This window comes from Dreissena polymorpha, unplaced genomic scaffold (assembly GCF_020536995.1).
Source record: "Dreissena polymorpha isolate Duluth1 unplaced genomic scaffold, UMN_Dpol_1.0 chrUn001, whole genome shotgun sequence".
Classification (NCBI taxonomy): Eukaryota; Metazoa; Mollusca; class Bivalvia; order Myida; family Dreissenidae; genus Dreissena; species Dreissena polymorpha.
The window spans coordinates 2,027,539-2,042,938 of NW_026273315.1; the positions used below are offsets into that span (position 1 = coordinate 2,027,539).

The window sequence follows — 15,400 nt, forward strand, 5'->3', positions numbered from 1 at the left end:
AGCGGGCTTAATGCATGTGCGTAATGGAATTTATTGTTTGAAGGAGTGCTATTCTAGCGGGCTTAATGCACGTGCGTAATGGAATTTATTGTTTGAAGGAGTGCTCTTCTAGCGGGCTTAATGCATGTGCGTAATGGAATTTATTGTTTGAAGGAGTGCTCTTCTAGCGGGCTTAATGCATGTGCGTAATGGAATTTATTGTTTGAAGGAGTGCTATTCTAGCGGGCTTAATGCACGTGCGTAATGGAATTTATTGTTTGAAGGAGTGCTATTCTAGCGGGCTTAATGCACGTGCGTAATGGAATTTATTGTTTGAAGGAGTGCTCTTCTAGCGGGCTTAATGCATGCGTAATGTAATTTATTGTTTGAAGGAGTGCTCTTCTAGCGGGCTTAATGCATGTGCGTAATGGAATTTATTGTTTGAAGGAGTGCTCTTCCAGCGGGCTTAATGCATTTGTAATGGAATTTATCGTTTGAAGGAGGTCTCTTCTAAAAGAGAAGTCAATGTAGGCGGAAAGTGTCGCCGCCAGATTCGCTTAAACTTATATGGGAGGAAACTTAACGCACGTGTTTTAAGCCCGGTTTTCCCAGAGCGTGACTCATATGTTTTAAAACTGCACAAATGAGTAATATATGTCAATTTTTGACGGAAAAAAGTGCACACTTGTGGTTCAAAAGAGTAAAATCGACATCGTATGCGGTGTTATAATATCCAAATTATGAATACATGTATATTTAAAAAGTATTTACTAAATTGTTTATCAATGCACAGGTCTCGTTTTTACATACGCTCAGTTAAATGGTTTTTTTATTTTATAAAAATCTGCCCATAAGACACTTTTGGCGGGCGCGGAAAATAAGCAGTAATAGTAAAACAGTTATTATTAAAGGTCCGCAATAAATGGCGTCAGTATTAACAATGCAGAACTTTTTGAATGCTGATTATATAAATAACAGAAATGGATAATATTAAACAATATGGCGTATATGTTATAATTCAAGAGTATAAGCAACAGAATGGCTTTGTAAGAATTAATGATAGTAACCACTTGTTCGCCCATTTAAGAATTGATGTTATTAACAAGTAGTGCGCCAATGTTATAATTAATGTCAGTAACATGAAATACGTCTATGGTATGTTCGAAATATTTACAGTACAATTAAGCGCGTCTATGTGTGTATAATGTGTGGCAGTAGCAAGAATGCGCCTATGTAATAATTTATGACAGTAATCACAAGAACGTGTATGTTAGAACAAAATATAGAAACAAAAAGTGCGTCTATGTTAGAAACAATGACAGTAATCATTAGTATGTCTATGTTAAAAAAAAAAATTAGTAACAGGTAACGCTTCAATGTTAGCCTAATCACAATAATCAATATTACTTCTAGAAATAATATTAGTAGCTAGTAAAGAGTCCATGGTATAACTAATGTCAGTAATCAATAGTACGTCTGTGTTAGAACTAATGAAAGTAACAAGTGATGCGTCTATGTTATAATTAATGACAGTAATAAGTAGTACGTCTATGTAAGAATGTATGGCAGTAATTAAAAGTATGTTTATGTTAGAAATAATTACAGTTAAAAGTAGTGCGTCTATGGGTTAACATGATAGATTTCATAAATATCATAAATATGATGATTTCATCGAATCAAGATAACGTTATTGTATTTATAGACCGACATTTAAATAAACGTATGTGCCATTAACAATGTCGCTTCGGAAACTAAGAAATATACCACAATGCCAATTTATAATTAAATTAACTTGTGCAAAACAAAAAGTAATCAGTTATTTTGTCATGCTTTTTCGAGCCGTTAAATGATATATTTCTTTCTACACAAACGAATATTTCTAAGTGGGTTCTGCATTGTTTTAATTGTGTCATGTAGCTGTAACTGCTCGGCTATAACGACACCTCCGTTTTGTCATATTCGAAACTCCGGTCGTCTTGTTACATGGGCGTTGTTCATATTCTTTCTGCATCTGATTCCTCGTTTGTAGTGCCGGTGGTTGATAACTATTCGGTCGCTTTTGCACGTTCTCCCCATCTAACTGACTATATATCTTTGCACGCGCGCGATCACTTAACATCCGGTTCTCGCAGACGACACTGCCATCTGGCAGCGTTGTCGGAACGACACCATATCGTTCATACAAATCCTGGCGTGAGTCTTCAAGGTTTGCCAACTGCCGGATCGTGTGTCGCAACATGGTCCAGTTGAGCTTATGGGTTTGAATGTTGTGTTCTAATATGCTTTCGTTCACCTGCCTCTTAAGAACCTTCCACCCTCGTTTAGCGACCTCTTTAGTGACGTTGTCAACGTCTTCAACTTGTTCTTCGCCGCTCTGTTTGGTGTTATCCACAACTCGTAATAAACTCTTTTTGTCATCAACGGTTTCAGTAGGAAAAAGCCTTTTATCATCATAAGCTTTTATATCCAATTTATCGTCAGTGATTACGGGAATTATTTTCGCTTCATCTATCGGACTAGATTCATAATCACAAATTTCATATAAATTACTTCCACATAAATCCTCCAGCGCTTTTCTGAATGTTGTACTGGCGGCAGCACGATGTTCCTTTTTCTGATTGAAATAAACATGAGTGTCATCAAGGTCAACAATAGTATCATTGAACTCAGCCCAAGCGCGCTGAGGAGAAAACTCATGTTTAGCTTGTTCATTGTCTGCGTCTTCAGCTGAAGCCACGCTGCTAGAAATGCTTTTTACCGATTGAGATGAAATTCTTTTCTCGATTTTCTTCCTCAGTTTTATTGGAATGGGAGGATGAGTAAAAGAATCGTATTGCACGTGTTCCTCCTTCATAAACTCTATTTCTTTGTAGTTTTCTGGTTTCGTCTGCGTGTGTTTCTTGAATGGTATATTTTCACTTCCGTTTGGGGTATATCTTCTGGTCGTCGTCATACCGACAGTTGATCTGACGTAAATTCTTATCTTATTTAAAACATAAGTTTGCAGGAGTACGAGAAATTTCACGTTGCCACACTTAACACGGTATGTACTCCTTCAACGTAGATGTATAATAATTATTGTAGCATATTCCGGTGAAGCATTTACTTCCACACTGTAAATAAGTAGCGAAACAGTCCATTAGTTAAACATGATATACATGATTCATTATCAAAACGAAATACTTAATTAGTAAGCAATGTTATTTTATTCACATTCACAAACAATTATTATAGGAACGATTCATGCATTTGATTTCATCAATTCATCAAACAAAACACAAAGGTTTAAGCATTCGGGTAATCTTTTCACATGAAGTAATGTCGTTCCACTCACTTCATTGACACTTCAATCCTCTAAGAAAATATGTGCTTGGTTAATCCTCGATTTTGAAAATTAGCAATTCTTCTTAGAGGTAAGCGCGTTACCCACTGATCGCTAGAATAAACTGCCTCTGTTCGTTAACTGCATTGTTATCTAATAGAAGTCAATAGAATATATTGACCAAGGGTAATAGAATAAATAACTATCTTGGGCGCGGATCGAAGCCATTCCCTATTTTGAATTTTGGTTGTAAATACATTTATTAAAGGAGTTATGTTGTGCCTTTGTTTTTAAGATTAAAATCATTAATGTGATCTTTTCACTTCACATTAATCCGCACATTAGACGCTCTTTAACCTTGTAAATCAGTCTTGTCCGATATGGGGCTATGGGGCCCACTATCACAGGCAATACGAATGTGTTTGTAAAATAAACATCACAAAATGAGTCGTCTGAAAACCAGGCGTTATGCATGTGCGCAAATTATGTCAAATCCTACCCAGTGCGAACAGCACATGCTAATGGGGGATGACAATAATAGCTTTTATTGATTTTTTGTTAAAAGCTAGCAAGTCTGTGTTGCAAAGGCTAATCAGTACGGTACTATAAGCACTTGCAATAAGAGACAGAATCAAACTATTTCATTTTTTTTGTGATCCGTTATGTCAAGCAAAACCACTCAAATTCGGTTGACTACTCAATTAAAAACTTCATGTGAACGTGCAAGATCTTGGGTAAATTTGCAATATAAAGGGTAATTTCTTTGTAAATAACCTTCTTATTACGGATGTATTCTTATTTAGTAAAGCTGTATGCTGTACTAAAGAAAATACGCTGTTTACGCGTTTATATTTTAGTTTATGAGTTAGAGAATATGTATGCAATAACGTTAGTTATGCTTAAGTTTCAATTATTATTAATATAATTTTAATAAAAGTGATCAATAAAAAAATTAAAACCTTTACCATTAGTATAATAATGTTATTTATGCAAAACAATCGCTTAGTTTAAGTATATATTTTTAATTATCAGTAAAAATATAATCATTATAGTTTATGTGCATTGAAAAGATTGAAAGGTTTTAAAACGTGTAATAAAATGCATTTTTATATATTTACAGAACATCTATACTGGTTAACCTCTTATCAAGAATTAAAATGTTTATTAACCCAATTCACATGACAGGACAGCTTTAAGCCTACTAAATAATTCAACCACCTAGAATTGACAATGCTATTGAAATTTGTATTTCCTATTTATTTTGCTAGTCATGGGTACTTGATACAAAAGCTATTTACTTTAAGCAATGTGTTCATTTCTAAAATCAATGATGTCTAACTACCTTATTGATAAAGGTTGTTGACAGTATATGCATGAATGCAAGTATTAACTTTCGTTAACCTATTGTCCCTTTATTGGACATGGGTATTATCGACATTGTATATGCAAAATTCATAATGAGTCCATGTACTCAGTAAACATTAATTGTAAGTGTACTGTCCGCACAGGCTAAGGAGGGACGACACGTTCAACTTGTATGGTATTTTTAATTTTAATAAAGTCTCTTCAAAATCAGAATCCATTTATGGCAAAAAGTGTCGTCCCTGGTAAGTCTGAGCGAACTGCACAGGTTAATATGGGATGGCACTTGACATCATCATCATCGTCATCGTCGTCGGCGGCGGCGTCGGCGTTGTTATCCTCATCATCATCGTCATCACCACCACCACCACCACCACAACCACAATCATCATCATCATCACAATCATCATCATCTTCTTCTTCTGCTTCATCTGCTTCATCTGCTTCTTCTCCTTCATCATCATCATCATCATCACCATCATCATCATCATCATCATCATCATCATCATCATCATCATCATCATCATCATCATCATCATCATCATCATCATCATCATCATCATCATCGACATCATAATCATCATCTTCATCATCATCGTCGTCGTCATCATCATCTTCACACTCATCAAAATCATCATCATCATCATCATCTGCAGCAGTAGCAGCATTATAATCATTTTAATCAGCAGCATCATCACTATTATCTATAACGACATCCTCATTGTCGTCGTCATCATTAACATAACTCTTTCATAATCAGCATTAGAATCATAATCAACGCCACCATAGTTACCGATAGTATCATATATGTCATGAACATAATATGTAATACACAGTACGAGTGTCGTTTTGTATGAAAATCTGCAAATTAGAAATGTAGAACTTTCATCGTACTATTAAGGCACTTTCGTTAATGACACTTTCAATAGAATAACAAGTGCTGCAATTACCACTTGTTTGACCTGTCGTGATGAAAACTGAACAATTAAATATTAATATAATCAATATGATACGGTGATGTCTAAAGACAAACCTAATAATCAACGGTCTCGTTTCTGTGGTTGAACCTTTGTGCAATATAAGTTAGTTAATCGGGCTATATAATCATAGGGTATAAAGTTAATTTCTCGAGTTACTCTACGCGCTTATGACATAAGGCCCACTTTGGCATGACGCGGCTCTATTTATATAGATACAAATGTTGTGATAGGTAATATGTGTATACAATTAAGCGTGTGTTTACTGATCAACAAAAAATGCGTACTTTTACTTGTTTATTAAGCACTTAAATTATTTAAATCAGTGACGGTGTTGTGCTTGAATGTACGAAGTACACGGTTATTTTTATATTACATTTTGATGAAAATCCGTTTTACTTGACGGTGCTAATTAAATTTGAAAGTGCACTTAAGCGATGGAGAACGCTGTACTGAATAAACGAGTTAAACATAATCTATCGTCAACACAAAATCTCAGTATGTGACATGGTATGCGAAATTCTTTGAATGGCTGTATCATCATCGGCATACAAATTAATATGTTATTCCCCATCGATTTCAATATTCATACTACTTCGGTCGGTATATAAGATGACAAGCTTCATTAGGAAAGGTTTGATTAAAATTGTGTATGTTCGTCAGAATCCGAGGCCTGGATAAACTCATTTGAAAAGAGTGAAAAGCATGGTTTAAACCGATTGCGATTGACAGTTTAGTGCAGTTGATGAACCATGGAGTAGTAGCGCAGATATACTATATATCTATAAACATTGAATAGAAAACGATCAAGCAGCATTGAATGAACAGTTTTTGAATAACCTAATAACACGTAAGATATACATGCGGAACTTTAATTAATGATATCTATCTTGGATTTATGTTGCGTGATGCCAGCCATGGTGTTGAAAATAAACTATAATTTGGCGTTATTAAATCATGATGATTTATACTAAATCGTGAGTGACATGATAACTGGACTTTTGTTAAGTAAATCTGTCGGTCAGTATTCTTCTTAATATGACAAAATGTTGCAATCACAAATGTGAACACTTACAATGGTTTAACTCAAAAGTTACGAACGCAAATTAATGAAAACACCATTCAGCAATCTATGTACATATATTTTAATGCAGTAGTATAGTTTCTACGTGTGCATGCGAGATGAGAAACACAGTTTATGGAAAAATCTCACATCAATGGGAAAACGGATATCCGAAATTTGATTTTTCTATTTCTCAAAAAAAAAATTTAGTTGGTATTTCGACGTTGTAGACAGACATGTTTTGAATTAGTAAATGATTAATTATCCTTGAACGAAATGGCGAACCATCGTCAACCAACACGTGGTAGGGTATCCAGAAGCAGCATTGGTCAGACAGACAGTAACAGGAAGTATTCTAGGACTAGGCGTTCGCGAGTATCTTTGCAAAGCAGCGCCAGTGACGTCAATGTGTCTGTAATTGATTCGGAGGACGGCCAGGGTCATGCAACTGGTCCTAAAAATGACGCAATGACGCCACAGCAGGTGTGGGCAGCATTCGAGAACTGTGTTAAACGTATCGACAACACTAGTCCCGAGTGTTTTGCCAAGAAGCCGAAACCCACGTTTGTATCCAGTGGAACGTTCCAACAGGTCATGCTGGACATGTATGGGAACACCGAGTACGCAAACACAAAGGGATACACTATTCTCAAACAGAAGTTGAGCAACATGGCTAAAGCTACAGGACTCGCGGCTCGCATGATGAACAGGATAGCTTACAAAGGGCAGGACGAAGACGAAGAAGATGACAGCTTTGAATACATGGGTAATGATGAATCGGACGCTGGTGATGAGTATTTTGAACCGGAAGGAATCATACAAGCCACCGCTAAACGTGGCTGGACCGTGTTGAAAAGACAAGTGAACGAGAACGTTATGGAACAAAAGACGCAAACGCAAAAACTGAACTGGTTGATGCTGCAGCACACGTTAAAGCAGATGTCAAATATGGAGAGGGCACGTCAAGACTTGTACGAGCGTTACGGCATAGTGCCGACGACGTTATCCGATGGGAGAGTCGTGTGTGAGAACCAAATGCTCAGTGACCGTGCGCGCGCGCAGATCTACGGTCAGACGGAAGCAGATAAGCCGGGAGCTGGTATAGGAAGACTTCATCTGCAATCAATGAACGTGAGATCTAAGTCGTATATTGGACAAAGTAGTTCGAGAATGATCGACGTCAAAAGCCCAATGAATGCAAAGGCACGCACCTTCAGACCGTTCACAGCAAAGTGATTGGAAACAAAGTGATGATACTTCCGACATGTGCTTTTTTCAAACCACAACCGTTTTGTATTGGTTGTGTGTCAAATAAAAATAAATACATCAAATCATAGTGCTTGACCGTACTTCGTAAATAACCATGTATAGCAAACTTTCAAGCTCGTTTAAATCTTGTTACTACATATATGTTCGAAATTTATATTAAGACTGAAATTCATTGCATTTCATTACTTGGCACGACCCCAGGGTTAAGGAATTAGTGATTGTTTTGTTTTCATGTAATTTGGTGCTGCGTCGAATTGTTCGGCAATTTTAACTTGCTTTTAATATAGAACGTCGTTGTGATTATAGATGTACCTTTCTCTTTTGCTGTTGGAGTTTCAATTTGTTTAAATGTTCATTCTGGTATATTTAAAAGTATGTATGTAGTTTCGATTTTTTGTGTCATAATTTAATTTTCTCCATTGGAAAAAATACCCAACAGGATGAATACTACAGCAGGATGTAACAATGAAAGAAATCTAACACTTAAATATATCATAAGTCAAACTAATGTTAAACAGTTGGCAGATGAAGACCAATTTAATCTTATTTTTTATGTCAATGTGTCGCACAAACTCTTGTGCTCAAGTTTGGGACAATGTCAAACATGCCTTGCGTGTTTTTTTTACTATAAGATTAACAATAATTTGTAAATGTATTTACTCTAATTTCGTTAATGAGCTGGTACCGTTTCATTTTAAAATGTATTCTTACTTGTCATTCATCAACGATCTATCTGTTTAATTGTTTTTATTGTATTGTTATTATTATTATTATTATCATCATTATTATAATTATTATTATTATTATTATTATTATTACAAAGATTTATACACACTTTAACTTTGCTCGGTCTTGGTATCGTTAGACAGGATAGCGTCTTTGCATTGTTGATGTCATATATTTATTGTACTTCATTACTTGTAATTCTACTCAAATAATTAATTTAAATATTTATTTATATTTTGTAATACGATACTTATGTGTAACCAATCTTTTTAGAATATCATATCATAGAAACAGTTGTTTTTCAATATATCAGAGCCAGCGGGTTTGATCCTCTGTCCGGTGACATCGCTAGTGTAGGTATTGGTTTAAAAGAAAGGTTGGAGCGATTAAACATAAATGACTAATAAAAAGCCCAAAATGTTGATCAATTACCTGACGTCAGTTATCGTGTTGTTCAAGAGGGATTAATTAAACAAATGAGCCGCGTCATGCGAAAATAAGTCTTATGTCATGTATGACAAGCGCAGCTCTTGCCTAGCATCCCCGGAGTCTTCACTTGGTCAAGAGGTTCCATGTCCGATAATGAAACAACAATACCTTGCGTGACTTTATAGTGGACAGCGCAGTTCCTGACAAGACTTCGAGTTTGCGCATGCTGATCTGGAGTTACACTGTGCGGCATCAGATTCAATTCGCATAACGCGGCTGAATTATTTAGAAAATCCTTGTTTAATGAAACGATATCTGACGATTTACTTTTATTACATTATGTATGAATTTAGTTGTAGTATATCCATTCTACCACTCTTTTCTAACTACTTAACGTACGCATGTACTTGTCGTGAAAATGCCCAGTAGTAGGAATGTGTGTGTGTGTGTATACCTTCACACGCAATTTGTTATTTTTACGCAAATTGTAGTGTTATCTTAAGATTTTCTTGCTCTTGATTTGACACAAAAATGTTTCATTTCTGATCGAACATCTGTTTTGTAAACCTGGCACTTAAATTACATTGATTTTATCTCAATGAGATACAAAAATTGATTTTGCATTCGAAACCGACGTTTTATTAGTTGCAATAAAATGTAAGCCTTAGATCGCCTTAACTGCTAATGAACTCGCATCACAATGCTTTATATAAATATGCACGCGTTTTAAGAACACGTCCATATTCGTGTTCATTATAAATATTTGTGTAAACGTGCAACAAAGTGTGGCAGAGTTCTTAATAGTAAAAACAAGCATTGAAATTTAAGGTATGAAAATACATTCGTAGCACGGATATTGACACCAAATCGGTTACTAAACTTTGGAAGAAAAGTGCATTAAGGTCGAGTGGTCGAAGTTGTTCCACGGAAATGTGTCTGCCCTGCATCTGAGGGTTTGCACGATATGTAAAAAAATGATGGCGGAAGTAGTTTTACCCGAGAAACAGGCACGACAATGTCTCTTTAAGCCTCTATAACGTTTTTGATGAAATCATGTTAAATCGAGACGGTTTAAAATTAAAACGTAAAATTAAGTAGCAATTTAAGTGTGAATGTATTGCAACCCGTTAAAATGCAATAGAAGACGAGTATTAAGTGCTTTCTTTCTCGGCATATCTTCAACATCGCGACAGCTTCATCTAATTATATAAAACAGTTGTAGGTCTATTTGCAGTTAGATATGATATTCAGTTTGTTTGTAATTAATCGTTTATCTATTCAAGAAAGCCGGTATGTGAATACACATTCCTGCATTAAATATACCAATTGGACTATAACCATTCAAATGCATGATTGAGCTCGTCTGCGCATGACATCAATTTGAATGTGTTTAATAAATGATTGCGTTATTTTATTGTATGTGAAATGTTGTCATTTGTCAAATTGTGCATCCATTTTCAATCGAAAGCTATAAAGTACATTTCGTTTTATAATCGATGTTTTCGGTTTTTATTGGCATATCAAGTTTAGTTTTATTTGTAGCATACATTAATCGAAATATAATTGTTATTAAAGAAGATAGCTCAACGGTGGTATCAAAGGTTCTGAACATTGAAAAAATAGGTTGACTTTCTAAAATATTGTAGCATGTTGGTAAACGATTATTTACTGTGAATTGTATAAACCGCTCCGTTGATATGTGGATAGAACACCATTAAATATAATATAAAACGTTGTTTTATTGTAGTTTTTTTTTGCGTTTGGTCATTGTGGCGTTTGAGCTATTCAACCTTTTGAAACGCGAATGATATACAACGGTTTGGTTGTAATTAAACGTATTAAAAAGCGCTTTTCTGCATTTCAACGGCGTGTAAACTATCAAATTAAGAAACTACATACATTTACTCTTTTATTAAATATTTCGGCCAAAGGCCTTCTTCAGTAAACGATTATTAAGACAAGTTTAAATAATTTCCTCCCTCTGGAGATCCAATACATAGAGAATCAAATTAAGCCTAATTTATACGCCGTATGCATGTGCGTGTATCCAATGTAGAGTTATTTTCCCGACAGTTCATACACCGTTGGAATGACGAATCAAAGCGCTGAAGGCACTGAAGTTGTTCGCTGTTTTATATTCTAGGACGCAACTCAGTTTTCAAAATTATATTATAGCTTTTTATACCGCAAGTTTGAAATGAACACAACCCATTCAAATTTATGAAGAGTGTGTCTTAAAGCACAGGTCGAGATGTGTTGTTTTTTTCAAATCATTAATAAAAAAGATAATATAAGTTTCATTTTGGGAAAACAGGTCTAAATGCATATGCATTAATTGCCAGCCCAGTACCAGAGACTCTCTTTAAACGAAAAACACCATACAATCAAAAAGTGTCGTCACGCACAGGTTAATCAATGTGCACATGCTAACCTTATTGACATGCATTAAGCCCCGTTTTCCCTTAAAGAAGCCAATATCTACATATTTCAATTATAAACACTAGACTGGCCAATGTCGTCTAACAAGCTGTTAAACACTATTGACTAAATACACGCACTGCAATGTAATAGTGGTGAACTATAAATAGGCAGATGCGGTGGTTATCGTTTCTAGCGTAGTAGAGCAGACGCTCCTAGCATTCGACGTCTGCATAATTTTACTGCAGGTAGTGCAGCAGGCAATGGTTATCGTTCCTAGAGTAGCTTAGACCATACTGAATTGCAAAACCTGCTCTGTAACATTAGTTGGGAGCTAACGATCACAACCAAAACTGATATTTTAAAATAAAGAATTCAAAATCAGAAATTGTTGCTGCAGTTTTACTGATTTTTTTCCATCGAATACATTTTGTCCAAAATTTATATTTAAGATATATATACAAATACTATATGAAACATGAAATAAAAACATAGGGTCATCGACCTTGTTTTGATTTTATTCACCATTATATAACATGTACTTTTTCAATAAAACTGAAAAATATCTTATTTCGTAGAAATAATTAATAACCTATGAAATTGGCAACATGTAGATATAACATAAGCTAAGATACATCATATACCATTGAATTAATCCACACAATACTAATAAAATGGAATACACAAGTTAAATTTTAAGAAATTTATTTTTTTATAATTTTTATGTCACCTAAAAATAAACGTCATTTTTTACTATTGTAATCACATAAATCAAATTATTTTTTTTTTCTGTCAAATCGACTTCTGCAAAACTGCTCAAATATGTTCATTTACGTATTGTTATCATAAAACACAAATAAAAAAGGGGGTCACCGCACTATTAACAGAGATTTTTTGTTTAAATTATCCCTGCCGTCTAAACGTCAAATTTCATAAAATACAGCAATAAGGCAAAACCCAAGTACCGGTACAAAGATTGTAACAAATATGCTTAAACATTAAAAATTGTTTACAATCTTAACTGGGATCACAACAAATTACCAAAGACATAAATAAAAAACAATGTTTCATCACAAACATAATGCCGTACAATATCAAACTCGACCATAATCATAAATAACTTACATGTTCACAGATTTCGGCATGTTTTGAAGTTCGTGATTAAATACTTTAAAATGATAAATGTAAACAACAGGACAAAAGAGCTTCAGTATAAAACAAGAATGCAATTAAAGAAAGAAAACAAAATTTAAAAAAAAAGTTAACCCCACCTGGGATCGAACCACTGACAATTGTATTTTGAACCAACTCGGTCATTTCTGATGATACTGATAACAAAAATATTGAGTTGTGATAATATCATCATCGGTGTTGCTATAATTATATCCTCTGTTAAATAAACTGACGCAACATCCCTTAATTGAGAAGTTATACTATCGTAACCTCAATATTTATCATAACGCTGTATTGATAACTGTCGGATATAACACTGCCTGATATATTTTTTATATAATAGTTTAACAGGAAGTTCTTATAATTATATCAGTCGATGATAGAAGGAAGGTTACATCACTCGGAATCAACCATAAAGTAATCATTATTAGTAAATCGAATCAGATTCAACAAAACAAACAATTAAATACCAAGCTGTAATATATGTTAAACACAAAAAGCAAAACAAACATAAAAAACTTTTTTTACAAATATTAAGCGGAAGTGCTCATGACGTCATTATTAACACTTCAAACGGCAACAATCATATTCATTCCCACTAAAAATGCAGCGTCGTAGCAATTGTTTTCATTATTTCTTGCAAATCGGGAACGTAGAGGGTATGAGAAACAGAAATACAGGTTTCTGCCTGATCTTTTTGTAATATATCAGGCTCGGCAAGCCTCGCCGTTATATTATTCTTAGCATCTCCTGATATATTAGAAAAAGATCAGGCAGTAACGCTCGATTGGTCATTATCGGCTCGGGTACTACTTAAATGCACCCCGGGTACTCTTGCGTATACTTAAATGTACCCCGGGTACTGAAAATATACTGAAACGTACCCGGAAATTATAACGCTAAATTGGTCGCTGTCGACTTTTTTTCAAATTAATTAGGTTCATATTTATGTCAATATTCTGTTAAATGGCCTCTATATCATCGACACTCCTGTTCAACAAATAATTTTGATGATTTTTTTACAAAGAGAATTTCGTTTTGTATTACGTATCGCGTTTAACGACATCGGATTTTAGGCGGGAATAAAATCGAGTACAGTCTTAATTGGCCGGGTACGTGTCAGTATACTTTCCGTGCCCGAGGTATATTTAAGTATACTTAAGAGTACCCGGGGTACATGCAAATAGTACCCGAGCCGACAATTACTAATCGAGCAGCAGTAACCTGTTAATCTCTATATATGATGAAATTACAATTCAAACTATATCTGTCAAACTCCGAACTATATGTATGCGGTAGTATTTGGCGTCAACAACGTCAATACGATTTGCGCAAAATATTGTCGTCATTGTGCAACTTGATAATGAAAAAGTAGTTCTTCATAAATATATTTATATTCAAATTTGCACAGGGATTTTGTTCGTCGGGCATTTTAAAGTCCCGTGATAGGATAATCAAATTATAGTTCAGCGATTATGTGACATTCAAAGAAGTTGTTTATATTTGCATAAACTGTGGGCATGATCACGGCATACACATTATTTCTGACAAGCTTTCCCGTGGTTAATGTTCTGTGCCTTATAACTCAAAATCCTTCAAATTTTCAGATCATAATAAAATACATCCCTATAACTCATTCACTGACATCTGTACTTAAATTCATCTTTAAGTTAATGTGGTTTAAATTGGTTATGCCTACCAAGATTACCCGTATTTCAGTGACATATTTTGTTGTATTTCGTTTTGTTTTGTTAAAGATGGGCGCGACCTATTAATAAATATATTTGAGAGCATACCTTTAGCATCAATGTTACACATTTGTATGATGAAAATAAGAGTACATAATTTAAATAAATACCGATTATTAATGAATATTTATGCAGCTACCTACTTGGTACCATGCATCTTGATTAATAAGTCCGACATACCGAATGCATCAAATCCAATTTATTAACCCATGCTTCTCTGGTTACATTCGGTGTATTTCGTTCAATTTGTACTGACGCCTGAAGTCAATTTAACGATTATGGAATGATTAAATGTCAAAGATTACGTTAATCAGTCTCAAAAACGAAATATATCAAGGTTAGTACATTTATTTTTATTGCATGATGCAAATGATCTTTGATCTTTCAAAACTAATCTCGTACACAGAATATTATTGTCGAAAGAAGAAAGTATATAGAGCGTTTTTCTGATTTATTTTGAGATCCTAAGTTGGTGGAACAACGTTTTAACTCGATTGAACGTGATGCGAACTCTTGCCAATGAGATAATAACTCTTTGTGACACTTACCGGGTAAATTATGTTTAACACAAATACGAAACTATTGCTAATAACTTGTGCATTACTTCTCCGTAACTTTGAGTCATCATGATGTTTTTACAGTGCACCTTTTATTATGTATCATAAACAGGATGGCTATATATAAAATACGAATACATGATGAATAAAATGACGAAATATTGCATGGTCGCATCGTCTTATTGTCACAGTGTCTTACAGTCTCTTTATACAATTGCGTCGGTTCGTTGTAGCATCTTTTCATGTTGTGCAATGTTATTCTTGAAGAACATTCGCATTGTATTATCGTTTCATTACTCGTCACCACATTGTCGCAAATTACGTTTCATGTTTGTATCGTTACGACATATCATTATCGTACCGTTACGACATATCAT

At 34.5% G+C, this 15,400-nt stretch overlaps 1 protein-coding gene across 1 annotated transcript; it reads right to left on the reverse strand.

The window, feature by feature from the left end:
- Positions 1-1,412: 1,412 nt before the first annotated feature.
- LOC127863165 (uncharacterized) lies at positions 1,413-2,932 on the reverse strand. The gene has a single exon (XM_052402549.1). The coding sequence runs from the start codon at positions 2,930-2,932 to the stop codon at positions 1,889-1,891; it is 1,044 nt and encodes a 347-aa protein (XP_052258509.1). The 3' UTR covers positions 1,413-1,888.
- Between the last annotated feature and the right edge of the window lie 12,468 nt (positions 2,933-15,400).

Coding starts and splice junctions, on each gene's coding strand:
- LOC127863165 (XM_052402549.1), bottom strand. CDS start 2,932: ATGACGACGACCAGAAGATATACCCCAAACGGAAGTGAAAATATACCA.